The sequence below is a fragment of the Pelodiscus sinensis genome, chromosome 11 (genome assembly GCF_049634645.1).
Source record: "Pelodiscus sinensis isolate JC-2024 chromosome 11, ASM4963464v1, whole genome shotgun sequence".
Lineage (NCBI taxonomy): Eukaryota > Metazoa > Chordata > Testudines > Trionychidae > Pelodiscus > Pelodiscus sinensis.
The window spans coordinates 38899794-38917180 of NC_134721.1; the positions used below are offsets into that span (position 1 = coordinate 38899794).

The 17387-nt window shown below is 40.3% G+C and overlaps 1 protein-coding gene across 4 annotated transcripts in view; it reads right to left on the bottom strand.

Moving 5' to 3' along the window:
• The window catches only part of IARS1 (isoleucyl-tRNA synthetase 1), a 215518-nt gene that overhangs the window by 39706 nt on the left and 158425 nt on the right, over positions 1 to 17387 (bottom strand). For all 4 annotated transcript variants that reach the window (XM_075939705.1, XM_075939706.1, XM_075939707.1 and 1 more), the window contains 3 exons: positions 16657 to 16778; positions 7045 to 7147; positions 6756 to 6839 (listed from right to left, as the gene is read on the bottom strand). In XM_075939705.1, the coding sequence (XP_075795820.1) occupies positions 6756 to 6839; positions 7045 to 7147; positions 16657 to 16778 (309 nt within the window). The remainder of the gene's footprint in view (positions 1 to 6755; positions 6840 to 7044; positions 7148 to 16656; positions 16779 to 17387) is intronic.

Here is a 17387-nt window from a genome sequence, read left to right on the forward strand (position 1 = left end):
CCCACACGTGAGTTTCCCCAGGGTAGAAGCATCTGGGTTAAGTGCCACCTGGCACTGGAAAACAAACGTAAAGTGACCAGAGTCAATTCCTGGACTGGAACCACCTTCTCCACCAACTGAAGAACAATCCCTTATCTCTTTTAACACTGTGTTCCGAGGTCCTCTCTGATTGAACAGCCTCGATACTAAGGAGCCAACAACATGACAGACTTTACACAGAGATGAAGGGAGTGAAAGAGCAGTACTGAGTCAAAAGGGCCCCATCTTCTGCAACTGTAGAACATGTGCCACATGGATCATCTGCTCAGAAGAGGACTTCAATAGTCAAGCAGGAGGGAGAGTGAAGGAGAGGATGGCTTAAGGAAGGAAGCCAGTTTGTAGCCCTGGAGACAGAACAATCCACAGTCTGGGCTGTAGCTCATCTGATGAAGTTGGTTTTACCCACGAAAGCTTTTGATACTATATTATATATATTTTTGTTTGTCTCTAAGGTGCCACAGGACTACTCGTTGTTAAGAAAGTCTTGTTGAAGAGAACTCAGAAGAACACCCATTTAATCCACTATCCCATTCCACAAACTCGCTTAAAAAAGAAAACTGAACAGGAATTCAATGTTTCAGGGGCAATTAAGTTTTAACGTTGTGCTGTTAGACACAACCCCACATGGAAAGTGACAAACGACAAACATAACAAGACATAGCTCAAGTTTATATAGCATTTTTACAATGAGTTTTAACAATGTAAATACAAAATCTAGCCATACTAGCTAATTAACATTGAAGAATAATCAGATTAAAAACTAATTTTCTTCATACAGTGTTAGTGATAACACTAGCACAATTATAAAAATCAAAGAGTTGCAAGTGCATTCTCAACACTTTGGATTAGAAAAAACAGTGTCTCAATATAGAAATTAAGGTTTACACCTGTGTGCAATTATATCTGTATAGTTACAATGATACCCATACACTATAACGTATTACAATAGGACAGGTTTCCGGGGTGGCTGTGTTAATCTGTTTTAGCAAAAACAAGGAGTCTGCTGGCACCTTAAAGGCTAACAATTGTTTTGTGGCATAAGCTGCAACTCCCTTCATCACATGTATGAAGTAAAAGACAAAGGAAACATAGTAGGGATACAGAGATGGGAGAAGCAGCAAGGAGTCCTGTGGCACCTTATAGACTATCCAAAGTGTTGGAGCATAAGCTTTCATAGGCAAAGACTAACACTTTGGTTAGTCTATAAGGTGCCACAGGACTCCTCGCCGCTTTTGCAGATTCAGACTAACACGGCTACCCCTCTGATACTTGACACCAGAGATGGGAGAGTTACATCAGAGATAATTAAATTAGGATACAGGTGGGTAAGCAGGTGAGACTACCTAAAGTGGAAAATTATTTATGGTAATGAGTGAGAGATTCTGAATCTGTATTCAGGTGCATTCTTGTGGTGTCAAATTTGCCTATGAATTCCAGTGCAGTAGTTTCACACTGCAGCCTGTTTTTGAAATCTTTTACTTGAGGATGGCAACTTTGAAGTCTGTAACTGTGTCCAGCGAGGTTATAATGTTCTGCCACTGGTTTTTGTAGGTTAGCATTCTTGCTATCTGATTTGTATCCATTTATTCTGTTGCATAGAGACAGGTCGGTTAGTCCAATGTACATGGCAGAGGTGCATTGCTGGCATTTATCATATGAGTAAATGTGTAGGTGAATGAGCCTTTCATGGTATGGTTGATGTTCTTAGGTCCTATGCTGGTGTCTGTAGGGCAAATATGTGGACAAAGATGGCAATGGGGTTTGTTGCAGGGATCGATCCTAGGGCAAGGGTTTCTCTTATAGGCTTGTTCACCTGCACATCTCAACACTTCAACAATCTCTAGCATACAAAGTAAAAAAATAAAAGCTCTGATTTTCAAAAATGTATTGGTTTAAAGTAAATTTAAGTAACTTACAGCAAAATAAATTATTAACTAAAGCATGTAATTTACCAGGAAAATAGCACAAACGCAACTGAAATTTCCCATTGCATTTCATTAAAATTTCTCTCTGCACTCTAATTTGGCACCATCGTTTATTAAACATATTGTGAGGGTAATATGTATTTCATTTACATTATCTTTGACCTAAACACTTAGATTCAGTTTTTCTCCCCAGAATCTCAATAGTGAGCTGGCATAGGTCCTTTCAAAATGGATTAATCTCAGCCTTCATTTATATTTTTAATTTATGCAATAATAATTCATATAATTTATTTGTTTAATAAAATGACTAAAAGATCATTTTTGTCCTCCTCAGTGTTTAACCCTTCATGACATTTAAAAAGTTAGATTTCTCCTGAAAGTTTTCACATGACTCATGAAAGCCAACTTTTTAAAAACAGATGTTGTTGTGTTAAAACCTATTTTTTTCACTGCTGGGGCAGAATCTGAAGTGTTCATATAAAAACTGTTAATTAAATTAAATCAAATGTTTCTTGGAAGTGAAGCAATCTGTCTGAAACAAGACATTTTGGCAGCATGAACTGAGACAGAAAAAATGGCTATGGGTTTTGCCGACATTAAACCTTTATTAGCTAGTATTCAGCCCCATAATGGACTTGATTTTCAGTACTGTCCTTTAAATTATGGCTGTATGCTGTCATTTCAGGTAATAGCTCTGTGTACATCTTACATCTTATAGCTAGAGTTAGCCAAACATGAACTTCTTTTTTGAAAGGGTGCATATCAAATGAGTATTTACAAAGCATTTTACTTCTTCCTCCATGTGGCAAAAGCTGCTAATGCACCTATAGAAACTGACTTTTTAAAAAAAATCAGATAAAATTGTATGTCATTTTTCATTTAGTTAAGCATATTTAACCTCAAATTCTGTATCATGAATTAACCAATATGATTTCCTCAAGTAATAATACAACCGATACCCTTTCTTTTGTCAATTAGATTACCTTTGTTACAAACTTCCATGCAACTGCAAGGACTGAAGAAATTCATCCTAGGGTGCTTCAGCTAGTTCCTTAAGTAATCCCAGAAGTGCTTGCAATTACCTTCAAGAACTTAAGGAGGATATAATGACAGACTGGGTCAGACCAAAGGTCCATCTAGCCCAGTATCCTGTCATCTGACAGTGGCCAATGTCAGATGCTTCAGAGAGAATGAACAGAACAGGTGATCCATCAAGTGATCCATCCCTACACCCATTCCCAGCTCCAGGAAAACAGAGGTCAGGGACACCATCTGCACCCATCCTGGCTAATAGCCATTGATGAACTATGAATTCATCTTGGTGTTTTGTTTTTTTAACTGTGTTAGTTTACAAAATCTTTTATCAATTGTGAGGTCCCAGAGGACTGGAGAAGGGCAAACATAGTAACTATCTCTAAAAGCGTGAACAAAGACAACTTTGGGAAATACAGGCCTGCCAGCCCAACTCTGATACCTAGAAAGATACTTGAAGAATTTATTATACAATCAGTTTGTAAGAACCCTACATGATCATAGGGTTATAAGAAACAGTCAACAAGGAAAAGTCAAAATAAATCATCCAATCCAACCCTATTTCCTTTTTTGAGAGGGTTACCTGGCCTAGTGGATAGTATGGATGCACAGATTTGATATATCTAGATTTTAGTAAAGATTCTGAGACAGTCTTTCATGAAATTCTCATAAGCAAACCAGGGAAATGTGGTCCAGATGAAATGACTATAAGGCTTGCTTTAAGCTGATTTAGACTGTTCTCAAAAGTGGTTCTTAATGGTTTGCTGTCAAAACTGGGAGGGCATGTTTAGGGAACTCCCACAAGGATCAGTCCTGAATCCGATACTAGTCAATATTTTCATGACTGTCTTGTATAATCAAGTGAAGAGTATGCTTATAAAATCTGCGGATGACTCCAAGCCGGGAGGTGTTGCATGCACATTTGGAGGAAAAGATTAGTATTCAAATTGACCTTAATACATTGAAGCTTTGGTCTCAAAGCAACAGGATGACATTGTAGTAGGTTATAGCAAATCACAAACTGAATGTGAGTCAATATGATGAGCTACAACAATGGTTACTATTTTAGAACCTATTAGCAGGAATGTTGTATGCAAGACAGGGAAGCAATCATCCCACTCCACTTGGCAATGGTGGGGCCTCAGCTGAAAAACTGTGTCCTGTTGTGGGCACTCCACTTCAGTAAACATGTGGCTAAACTGGAGAATCCAGAAGGCAGCAATAAACACAAGAGATGTTTTAGAAAATCTGAACTATGAGGAAAAGTTTAAAAATTGGACAAGTCCTGAGAAAAGAAGATTGAGAGGGGACCTAATGACCATCTTCAAATATACTATGGGTCATTATAAAGAGAAGAGTGATGGACAGTTGCCCTTGTCCACTGGAGGTAGAACAAACAGTAATGAGCTTAATCTTCAAGAAGGTGGGTTTAGATTAGATATTAGGAAAACCTTTCTAGCTGTAAGGGTAGTTAAGTTCTGGAACAGGCTTCGAAAGCAGTGTGAGCGACATCCCCATCATCAAGGACAGATCAGACAAACACCCATCAGGGATGGTCTAGGACCCGTGGACTTAGTCCTACCCTAGGACAGGAGGCTGAAGTTGAGGACTTTGCAGTCCCTTTCAGACCTGCACTTCTATGTGGACTAAATTTTCCCAATACCCAAGATAAGATTAGTAATCAGCATATAACACAAAGATTTTTTTAAAAACAATAATATCCATTTCAGTTTTAACTAGCCAACTCCTCTTCAAAGCTAATACTCCATCATGAACTATGCTGTGACATCACAATTAATATGGAACCATGGGAGATCCTGGATATGGCCCATATGGAATATATATTCCAGTTTAATATACAGGGTGAAGAGTTGCACATTTCTCTTTTGGGGTATAAAACTACGATACACAGGCTCAAACATCCCTGCTCATTAACTGATGGATTTCAAAATTGTAAAACATTGTTAGAACACTGAAAGGGGTTTGGCAGCAGGTTCCTCACACCAGTGCTGAAAATGGCTTACCTGCTAGTGCTGACAAGACAAATCCATTACTAAAAGCTTGATTAATACTTGTTTCTCTTATGATCTTGATGTTGGTCCTTTCTGCACTAGCTTGTAAGCCATTTTTGGAAAGGGAACAATCTCCTAGTCTAAACAGCCCTGCTGTTGGTCTTAAGTTTCATTTGTTTAAAACAATGTTTTATTTTCATAATAAAGAATCAAAGATTGCAGCTCACAAAGCAAGTCACTTGAAAATACAGCTGTCTGCAGAAAGTTGTTCTGACAAATATGGTTTTAACATCTCAGTTTGTGTCAGCACTTGCATTAATAGCTTACATTATGATGTCACAGAGAAAATCCTCAAGAGAAATCCCACTTTATCAAAGTTATCAAAAATCGTTTAGGGCATTAGTGCCAGAATAAAATAAAATAAGCTACAAATACTCTTTTTACATAATCAAGTTTGATGAACAAAGCTGAGAAGTATAATCAAAATGCATCACATCAAATCAAATTGGTTAAGTTCATGGATATCTGTAGCTCTGTACTCTTCTTTTTAGGAACTAACTTGAACATTTTCCAGAACTAGCAAAACAAATATTGGGTTTTGGTATCAATCCGCAAGACTAAGATTTACACAGCACAATTCTGATATAGGGACAAATTAATATACATCTGGAGATGTAGATGTGGATATCTGAAGCTCATTTTTGCAGATATAAATTTTGGATCTAGAACCCTGAATATTTGCACATGAAGATACCAATAGCTGCACAGAGCTTAAAAATAAAAAGCAGTCAGTTTTTTTCTCTACCCTATTTGAATTTTGTATAGATTAAAAGCTTGCCTTGAAAGTACTAAGTTTTAGATGACTGCTAAAAGCAGAATGCCCAGGCAATTTGACAGTCAACTCAAGTATGTCAAATACCAAAAAAAGATTTATTTTGAATGGCAGGGTTTTTATCCTTGTAAAGTATTAAAGTAGGGCAGAGTGCATTTTCTCTAATGGATCCACATTAAAGAGAGAGTTCTACAAAGCCGTATCACAGGGGATGCTCAAGATAATTGCAAGAAATTATATAGACCATAAAAATCTTACCCATTTGACATTTATTTTTTACAAAACTTTGGAAAAACAGGTTAAACTTTGAGAACACTGGGAACACGCTCAATTGTTTTTTTACTCTGACTTTTCACAGAAATTTCCATCTAACTAAGCTATGGATCTGCATACTTTCTTAACCCTTCAGTTTTTACTTTAGTCATTGTAATTTCATATCCCTGAATTATTTACTGATTAATAATGATTACTCCTACAATTTCACCTCCAAGATTTGGCCTATAATATACTTTGGCAATCCTGAGTGGTTTAGAATGCTACATTTCAAACTATGTTTCTGCCTCACACTGATCATAAAGTACTATATTTCTAAAGTTCTCTGAATGACTGGATATTAACAAAGTCATGTGATGTTGCTAGACATTTCAGAAATTAAGTGTTTCTCTTAATGTGGCCTGTAGATTTATTACCCTTTGCACTTAGCTCCGCCCTTTGCACTCAGCTCCCATTTATTTGATTGAGATAGCTGCATAGTGACAAACGATGGAATGTGGACCAACACAGCAATATATGTAACTTACTGAGCTTCAGTTAAATAAGATAAATCTACCCTGTAGCTATGATATAGAAGACTTTCTCTGAATCTAACTTGCACAGTAAAACTCCAATTATCTGTTCTGTTGATTATGTCCTTACCTCAAGTATATACTTTTCCAAAGACCTGATGTTTTCCAAAGCCTCTGGGTCCTGATGGATAACTACTACTTCTTTCAGTGGATACTGAAACAAAAATCAATAGAGGTTCAGTTTGAAAAAGGAAATAAAAGGGTACAGAAAATATTATATTGGACATTTTAAACGAAATTTCTGTTTAATTTTGCTTGCTAGCACAGATTTAATCATTCACTCCCCCCCTTCTCCAGAAGTTACAGAACTGCTATAGGTTCATGGAATATTGATCTAAGAGATATTAAGAGCTTCTGACCTTTACTGGAATGGTTTTTCTGTCTCGGATTACCCGGCCAAGCTCAATAACAGATTGCATCCAGGAAACTGCATTTTCAATTTTTTTGTCAATCAGATCCTCCCTAGATTAGAAAGAAACAATTTAATGTTTTCATCTCTTTAGATTTAATTAAGTGGGCCTTTAGCATATCGTCACATCTGTCAAAAATTTCCCAGAACAGATTTGGTCATATCCATTTACTGGCAATGCTAAAAAACAACGAGAGAGAGAGAGAAAGAGAGAGAGAAAGAGAGAGAGAAAGAGAAAGAAAGAGAAAGAGAAAGAAAGAGAAAGAGAGAGAGAGTGTGTGTGTGTGTGTGTGTGTGTGTGTGTGTGTGTGTGTGTGTGTGTGTGTGTGTGTGTAAGCATTATTCTTAGCTGTCATTAATAGCTTTCAGAAGACTAATGTAAAAATAGCTATGTGCTCTATCCATTTACAAGTATCCATTGAGGAGAAAAATTTATATTTATAACATAATGGAAAATCCAAAAATACATAACAAATGAAATAGTTACAGTGCTATTGAAATATCCCCACACAGTGAACGAGTGGGATCTCAATTAATTATCTATCTTGAATGAGAGGGTTATAAGATGATGATGGGCCACATCCATATTGCAAGAAAGTGCATGTATTTCAAACCTGTTGCTTTTTTTGTGGCTTGATAGCAAGCAACACCTCCCCTCCCCAACTCTCTGTTTCCAGACAGCTTATTTTTCAGGTTAAGAACACAGTAAATTTTGTTTCAAATGTAAAAACAAATAACCACTTCTATGCGTGAAGCCAGCTCTTTCTTTTCGTATTTGATTGTTTGAATGTATCTGTAATTCAGGTGGCTCCCTCAAAATTGCACAGATTTTCAACTGAAGCACAGTTATTACTTTTGTGGTATTGATTTGTGTCAGGAAAGCTGTGAACAAATGAAAATTTTAGTGTGGATGTGAAATTACTAATTATATAATATTAAGTGAAAACATTCTTGGTGCAAAACAAGACAGTTACCTGTTTCTGTAACTGATGTTCTTCTAGATGTGTTGCTCATGTCCTTGTAAAGTAGGTCTGTCTGCTCACCACACGCACTGGTGCTGGGAGATTTTCCCTCAGTAGTTTCCATAGGGGACAGGCTCCAGCACCTCTGGGAGTGGTGCACATATGTCATGTTATGTAGGGCACTGCTGGGCCCCTCCTTCCCTCAGTTCCTTCTTGCTGGAAACTCTGCCAGAGGGGAAGGGAGGGCGCAATGTTGAATGGACATGAGTAGCACATCTCAAAAAACACCAGTTATGGAAACAAGTAACTGTCTTTTCTTCTTCGAGCACTTGTTCATGTCCATTGTCCACTGCAGTAGATGACTCCATCTGTGGAGGTGGATAGGAATTTAAGGACATGCAGCAAGCAAAACAGCTCTGCCAAACCAAGTGTACTATCTGGCGTGCTGAGTGATAGAGTAATGTGTCATCAACATATGCATGGAAGACCATGTTGCGGCCTTGCAGACATTTTTGACTGGAACAGGAAGAGGCCTGCATCCTGGTAAAATGAGCCCACACCAGCGCGGGTGACTGAACTCCTGCCAATCATAGAATACTAGAACGGGAAGGGATCTTGAGAGGTCATCGAGTCCAGTCCCCTGCCCTCATGGCAGGACCCAGTACCGTTTAGGCCATCCCTGACAGATGTCTGTCTAACCTGCCAAGTCAAAGAACATCTTGATACAGGAGGTAATCCACTTAGAAATTCTCTGCAAGGACACCGGAAGGCCCTTCATATGCTTGGTGTAAGCCATGAATAACTGGGAGGCCTTATGAAAGGGCTTCATCTGCTCAAGGTAAAAGGCAAGTGCCCTCCTAACAATGGTAGAGGCACCATTCCTCACTGGACTTATGTGGCTTGAGCTAGAAGATTGGACAGAAGATATCCTGACTCACATGGAAGGGTGATACCACTCTGAGTAGGAAGGCAGGATGAGGTCTAAACTGCACCTTATCGTTGAAAAACATAAATATGGGGGGTTCCAGTGTTGGAGCACGAAGTCTGGACACCCTTCTGGCTGACGTGATTGCCACTAAAAAGGCGACTTTAGCAGAAAGAAGTGAGAGAGCAGGAGGCCATCAGCTCAAAGGGCAGCCCTGTCAACCTAGAGATAACCAAATTAAGGTCCTATTGAGGAAGAAGGGCTGCGGGCTTCTAGGAAAAGCCTCTTAAAACCTTTCAGAAACTGAGCTGTCACATCAGAGGCCACTTGCAATACTACCCCAATTGTCGATGTCAACAGAGCCCTGAACTCTTTTCTAGGGTCCTCAGGTAGTGAGGAGTCAAACTTCACCATCGCCTGCCACATTTTCAGGTCATATCTGCCAATGAGGGCCGGATGATTTGCTGATCATAGCTGGAAACTTGAAGAAGAATAAATGTTTCGACCAAACAGACCCAAATCACTTCGAGTCTTTATTGCTCATGGTTATGGAGGGCTGACCTTGCCTCTCTCGGTGGCTGAAAACTTCCACCATGACCCAGTTGGGTGCTGGGAGCGAGTACAACTACTTATGTCCTTAGGCCAGGACAAAGCACTTGTGCTTGGCTTTTTTTGAAATGGGAGGTAGGAAGGAAGGTCTTTGCTACAGGGCCTAGGCTATCTTAGAGACTCCCTTATGTAGGGGCAATGCCACCCTAGCCGGGTGGCGTGACCCAATACGCCAAACCTGGTGTCTGTGGAATTCTCCAATTCCTCCACTTGGACGTCCAAATTTGCTGCCACTTTTTTTAAGAAGTCCTGGGGGAACACCAGAGGGGATGCCACAATGACTTCATGTGGAGATGAATGTCCTTCCTCTGTCACCAGGGGTGGGTCCTCCCTCTCATTCTCCATAGGATAGGTGCCAGTCTGACCACCTAAGTGCCAGGGGCACCTCTGATGGCCCTGTCACAGAGTTAGTGACCTGGGGTTGGTCTGAAAAGCCCCAATGGGTCCTTGGGCATCACTGAGAAGGCCATTTGCAGTGTCAACTGGGATGACCTGAAATGCAATGCCAGGGACTGCACCAGAGGGAGAGAATATGGTTCTGACATGATGCTGAGTGACCTCACACTGGCCAATGACCAGGATGGTGAGCATGGACTTCACTCCATCCAGTATTGGGAGCTCCCTGATGAGGGCAATCTTGGAAACTTGGGGGGCCAACAGCTGTCTCTAGATCCACACTGAGAAGACAACTGCCACCAAGAGAAACAGTGCTGTCACAAGAACCGGGACCTGGAAACTCTGCACTCACGTCCTGAGTAGCACAGTGTCAGTGAATAGCAGCGGTGTGAAGAGCAGTGCTATCCCTGCATAAATCTGTCCCTCGAGCAGTGGCATGAACCCGGTGAGTGGCTGGGTCTCTTGTGCCTCAGCTTCCAGAAATCACGTGCCTCTGTAGGTATGTGCCCAGTCTTCAGAGATGCTTGGGTCAAAGTGTCACTTTGACTTTTCTTCTGCCGGTGAGCCAAGCTGTGGGGAGTTCTCTCCAACCTCGCAGGACACCATGAGCGCCAAGCACTAGGTGACCAAGGGTCCAACAGAGGTTTCCCACTGTAGCAGGGACCAGCTACCATTGGCATTGTCAGTACCAGCATACACACAATGTCTGGATAGGGATGTAAACGGTCAACTACTTAACCAGTTAACCTGGTATGCCTCACCATTACCAGCTAATGCTTACTGGAAAACAGTTAACCCATTTCCCTGGGAACAGCCCCTTGCTGGGAGTCAGCAGCAGCCAGTCATAGCATTGAGGTGGGAGCCAGTGGCAGCGCCCGTCCCAGCACACAGGCCAGGAGCGGGAGTTGACTGGTTAACTAGGACAGGGGTGGTCAAACCATTCCGGACGAAGAACCAAGATATTAGTGGATCCAGCGTGAAGAGCTGGGGCAAAGTTGTAGGGGGGAGGGGGGAGGATGACCTGCCCCTTTAAGAAGCACAAGAAGCACGTTTCTATGCTTTTTGGCTTCAGCAGGCTCCTGCCAGCTGTGCCATATAAGAAGCACCAGATGGCTCCTCTGCCCTGGTAAGCATAGGGGAGCCACTCTCAGAGGTACGGGGGTGGCTTTGCAAGCCGCACTGACCAGATTGGGGGGGGAGGGAGGGAGAGCCGCATGCGGCTTGTGAGCCATGGGTTGGCCATGGCTGAACTAGGATTTTACATCCCTAGTCCTGGGCCACTGCAATGCCTCCAGTGTGGAAGGTACCTGACCTAGCCTGCTCAGCCTGCACTTCATCCGGCCCACGGTCTCTCCTTGGATCCCCTACTTGCTTATGCTTCTCTTTACAAGGACCAGGAGACTTGTCCTTGCTCACCTTTCTGAACATTATTGGCGGGATCAGAGGATGCCCGATACCAGCCAGCTAATGGCCCCAGGCGGAGCACACTGCACCAAAGTGCTGGTGTTTAGCAACAAGTCCAAACTGTGGTCTTGGGGAGCCAAAGCAGACTCCATTAAACAGTGCTTTTAAAAAAGAGAAGCCTGTCGTTAATAGTTCTAGGCTAGAGGGATCTGCAGATCAGACACTTCTTGCTGATGTGAAGCTCTCCTAACAGTGAAGGCAGTCCACATGGGGATCATTACCTGGCATGGGCCTACTGCAGTTAGCATATAGCAGCAAGAAGGAACTGAGGAGGGAGGCCTAGCAGTGCCCTATATAGCATAGCATGTGTGTGCCACTTAAGGGGGAACTAGAGTACATATACTGCTGAGGGAAAATCTTCTAACACCGGTGCATGTGGCGAGTATACATACCTACTTTGAATGGATATAAGCAAGCACTCAAAGAAGAAAGAGCAGTCTAAAAGATTTACTAAACAGAAGAATCGGAGGAGCAAGATTCATGATTTGTTCCTCAAGTACCAGGAATTTTTGGGTGAACATTGATTATTTAAGTTTCTGTTTCCAGTGAAGAACTTTAAAAGTTTAAACTTGTGCTTTCTTGCAATGAAAGGTTTTATGATTTTTCACTTGTAAATGGTCATAGTAAGAAATACTTACTTTCCACTAAGACTTTAAAGTATTATTGTGAAACTGTATTGTGAGAATATTGTTCATAGATGATGTGTGGTTTATTATTTTGGGCAGAGAAGAATCTAGTTAGCACACAGACAAATAAGGGCCTTCATTTTTTGTTATTACGGTACTTTGTCTGAAAATTTCCCAGGATTTCATCTATTTATTATAAAATACTTAAAAATCAGTGAAAATTGGTGCAAAATCCCCCTAATTTATTTTATTATTTTTTAAAGGGGGAAGACAAAAAAAAGCAACCGAAAGAGAGAGAGAGAGAGAGAGAGAGAGAAGAAAAGTACTGAAAGTAAAAACAATTTAATGCAGTTATTTCATGAATTGCACATTAATAGTAGAAATATATATGCACATGCACGTGTATGTATATCATCCACTACTCTGCCATATTTGAACAGACAGCCTCACTTCTACATTTGATATTAAAATAAACATATCTACTTAATATAATGTCCTGGATTTTCTTATCAGTATTTTCATGTACTGAAACTGGTCCAAAATGCAGGTTAAAAAAATTAAAAAACACGTAACAGCTTTTATAAAAGAAATATTTTGGTTAAAAAAAACCCAGTAAACTGAAAACAAAGGACCTGTTACTGGGATTTTTTTTGTTAATAATTTAAGTATTTCATGGTCAAAAAGTTTACAGATCTATTATTTATTTGACTGAAAGTGAAATACAGGTGTATTACAGAAACTCATATTCAACTGTTTCTGCAATAAATACTAATTTATTCAATTTCCAGGGTATATAAAGAGACTTGTGTAATTAAAACAAAGAACAGGAAATAAGTGTTACTGCTAGAGCTCAGAATTCAGATTAAAGCATGTGTAAAAGAGCTGTTTTAATTTCGTGTGTCTTGTTGGCTTTCTTGAAAGGTACCAGAATTTCCTTAATTCACTATCTGAATAGGACCCAAAAGGGAAAATGAAGTCACATTTTTGTGGACTTCAAAAACTAAGAGCTATTGCCATTAACTGTATATATCAATATACTACTTAAGCGTCACAGAACCAATTAATTCTCAAATACACATGCAGTTTTAAAAGCCAAATAAATTCATGTCCGATTCTGAAAATGTCAATCAGTTTAACCTATATTTTCAATACAACCTTTTTTGCATAAGCCTATGCAGTGAAAGTATACATCACAAAAAAAACATAGTTCACAACTGCCTCAAAAAGAGATGACATTTAATTTAATATAATTTAATTTAAACACTAAGGGTATGTCTAGACTGCAAGCTTCTTTTGAAAGACGCTTTTTCAAAAGAGCTCTTTTGAAAGAGAGCATCCACACCTCAAAACCAGATTGAAAAAGCAATCTGTTTTTTCGAAAGAGAGCGCCCAGACTGCATGGACGCACTCTCAAAAGAAAGCTCTGATTGCTATTCACAGAATGGCCATCAGAGTACCTATGCGCTTTTTTTGATGGCCTCCTCTTTAGAAAAATGTCCCTATTATGTGTCCACACACCCCCTTTTTATTTTATTTTTTTTCCAAAAGAGCTCTTTCAAAAAAAGCGTTCTTCCTCATAATTTGAGGTTTATCAATGTCAAAAAAAATCCCGTGTTCTTTCAATTTAATTTTGAAAAAACATGATTGCAATGTGGACGTGGGTGAAGTTCTCTCGAAAAAAAGGGCAGTATTTTTTTCGAAAAAACAATGTAGTCTAGACATAAGAGAAAAAAAGGCATTAGTGAAGGAAATAAGACTGCCAGATTTTTAGCTACTTTTAGTTTTGAAATCATATCTATCTTTTATATGATTAGTAGAATGGAACAGGAATGCACATGGGATCCAATAAGTTACATAAATTAAGTTGCCATGAGTAACTGAATTAAATTCTATTAGTCCATACACACCACTAGCTCAAAGGCATTCCTAATGAAAACTTAGCAGTTTCACATTCTGTGCCATAGAAAAGTGCACTTCTAGAATGCAGTCCATCAGGAGCATTGCTAAATGAGTCTGAGTAGATTTCTTGCAAGAATACTTTCCACGATTAACGTATATTGCATAAAACACAACTGTTAGCTCTCTTGCACGGTCAGTGACGGCAGATACGTTGGAGGGCAGAGATAGGGTCCAGAGTGACCTACACAGATTAGAGGATTGGGCCAAAAGAAATCCGATGAGGTTCAATAAGGACAAGCGTACAGTCCTGCACTTGGGACGGAAGAATCCCAAGCATTGTTACAGGCTGGGGACTGAATGGCTTTTCTGCAGTTTGGCAGAAAAGAACCTGGGGGTTACAGTGGATGAGAAGCTGGATATGAGTCAACAGTGTGCCCTTGTGGCCAAGAAGACTAATGAAATATTAGGTTGCATTAGGAGGAGCAATGCCAGCAGATCTAGAGACGTGATTATTCCCCTTTATTCAGCTCTGATGAGGCCACATCTGGAGTATTGTGTCTAGTTCTGGGGGCCCCACTATAGAAAGGACATGGACACACTGCAGAGGGTCCAGCGGAGGGCAACCAAAATGATTAGGGGGCTGGAGCACATGACCTATGAGAACAGGCTGAGGGATTTGGGCTTATTTAATCTGCAGAAGAGAAGAATGAGGAGGGAGGTGATAGCAGCCTTCAACTTCCTGAAGGGAAGTTCCAAAGAGGATGGAGAGAGGCTGTTCTCAGTAGTGACGGATGGCAGAAGAAGGAGCAATGGTCTCAAGTTACAGTGGTGGAGGTCTAGGTTGGATATTAGGGAAAAAATACTATTTCCCTAGGAGGGTGGTGAGGTACTGGAATGGGTTACCTAAGGAGGTGGTGGAATCTCCATCCCTAGAGGTTTTTAAGTGTTGGCTTAAAGCCCTGGCTGGGTTGATTTAGTTGGGATTGGTCCTGCTTTGGGCAGGGGGGATGGACTCAATGACCTCCTGAGGTCTCTTCCAGCTCTATGATTCTATGACAACAAAGGACAAAAAGAAAAACCTAAGTACGTATAAACTCTGGGTGGCCCAAGCCGACATCTGAGGTCTCAAACACGTTCCTGTGAGGCTGAACAGTAGTACAACAACAGGTAAGAACCTCTTTTCTTCTCGTCTTCAGTTTTCCCTCTAGCATCATTAAAATGAGCCGTCAATACCATGGGACCCCCTGTTCTAGAGGAAGCTGGTGCCATCTACGGGTGCCATGGATTTGCACTAAATGGCACCAGCTTACTCTAGAACGGGGGTATCATGGCTCACTTTCATGGTGCTAAAGAAAAAACAGTTTCATCATAACATTCACAAGTTGTAGACTCCTGATGCTTTGACTGACTGATACAATGGGTGACCTGATGAGATTGACTGATGTGACCAACTGGGATCCAAGAAAACTCTTTTTGGAATCCCTTATCTATAGGACACTGATCAAACCAAAATAGAAACAAATTCAGCGACAGGCTCCTTATCAATAGTAATAGAGATGTAGTCATATTAGTCTAGTCTTGCTGAAACAAAAGACAGGACTATGCAGCACTTTAAAGACTAATAAGATGGCTTATTAGGTGATGAGCTTTCATGGGCCAGACCCACTTCCTCAGATCAAATTGTGGAAGAAAATCCACAATTCTTCCACAATTTGATCTGAGGTAGTCGGTCTGGCCCACGAAAGCTCATCACCTAATAAACCATCTTATTAGTCTTTAAAGTGCTGCATAGTCCTGTCTTTTGTTTCAGGCTCCTTATCAGAGCAGGTATCTTTCTTACCACATATCCTCTTGTAAAGTGCTCTCCTTGGTTTCATATGATGAACACAGACCCTTAGCAAGTGGAAATCATTTTCACAGTTTTTTACAGAGCCCATTCCAGGGAGATTTAACACCAGACAAGTATGGAGGAATATTTATGGCCAGATGCATTCAGACATGAATATGCTCTGGCATGGGGTTTTACCATCCTTGAAAGCTCTTTTTGTAGAAGGCAGGAATTGCAGCATTCAATTAAGCATCAATTTTGAAAGAGACATTTCATGCCTATGAGAAGTGGGGAATATTATAGCTCTGTGCCCATTCTTCTCCAGCCCCATCAAGCTGTACAACCCTACTGCTTCTCAGAGAAAACCAAGTCTGTGGCCAGCTAGGGGGAGGAGGTAGGGGAGGGGAAGAAGCTGAAGGGGAGAAATTGGATCTAGGGAAAGGCCTAACTTCATACCTTTCCTCCTAATACTGCTACCGAGAACCACTCGAAACCAACCAGTCCTGTGAGGTTAACACACCTCAGCAATGTCAAGTGTTTTAAAGACTAAAGGGAAATACTCTCCTAAAAGCAAAGTAGTGTACAGAAATTGAGTAGTTTCATATGCACTTTGATTACATACTCTGCCTACCAACAGAAAACAAAGGTGTTGGGAAAAAAAGTACAACTGCAAGATAAAAGGGGTACAAAAGGATCCTTTGTATCAAAAAATATGTTCCTTACAAGCCTGTAAATACCCAAGACTGGTATTTTTGCTTTGTTTAAATCTGTGAAAAAAAGTACAAAGAACTTATCTCTGTAACTACAGGAAAGAGAACCCTGCCCACTGTCACCAACAGAAGTTGTTTCTTACCTCACTTGAGGAAGCATGAGATAGTGAATGCTATCAGTATTCTTTTCTTGAACTGAGGTCGGATCAATAAGAGTCTTCAGATTTTGGTACATCATTTCAGTGATAAAGGGAGTATAAGGTGCCTGCAATATTTTATATATTATTTGTATGAGTTTTCTCTTCCTGAATTGTATCCTCTGTATTTTCAACCAATTACCTTCATTATCATCAAAACACAAGTTGTTCCTTTTTTCCTATTAATCAGGAACCTTTATGTTACAGGACTGTACTGTCCAATAGGCAGCTCTACAAAAATATAATATTTACTTTGTGTTTTAACACTACAAAGTATAACACTAATTCAAGGAATAGGCCACGATGAACAAATTATATTGATGCCAACTGTTCACCTTCCTCTTGCATTTAAACCCATTATTACTGAAATCTCTTTATAGCCTCAGTTGATATCTGCCTTTTCTAATACCAATTCTTAGTATAAGTAAATATACAGAGAAAATGCAATACTACAGAATTAACACTGCTGCAGCAGGCTTCCCCACTTCCAGATGCTGGTCTGTTATGGGGATATAAGTGACTAGTCGACCATCCCATGGCATAAGCATATGTTTATCGGATAGTCAACTCAACTAGTCACTTCCCCCTCCCTTGCTACCTCTATCAGAGAGGAGCAGAAAGGGGCGGGGGGAGCAGGAGCCAGTGCTAAGGGGAGCTGGCTTAAAAGCTGTGGTGGG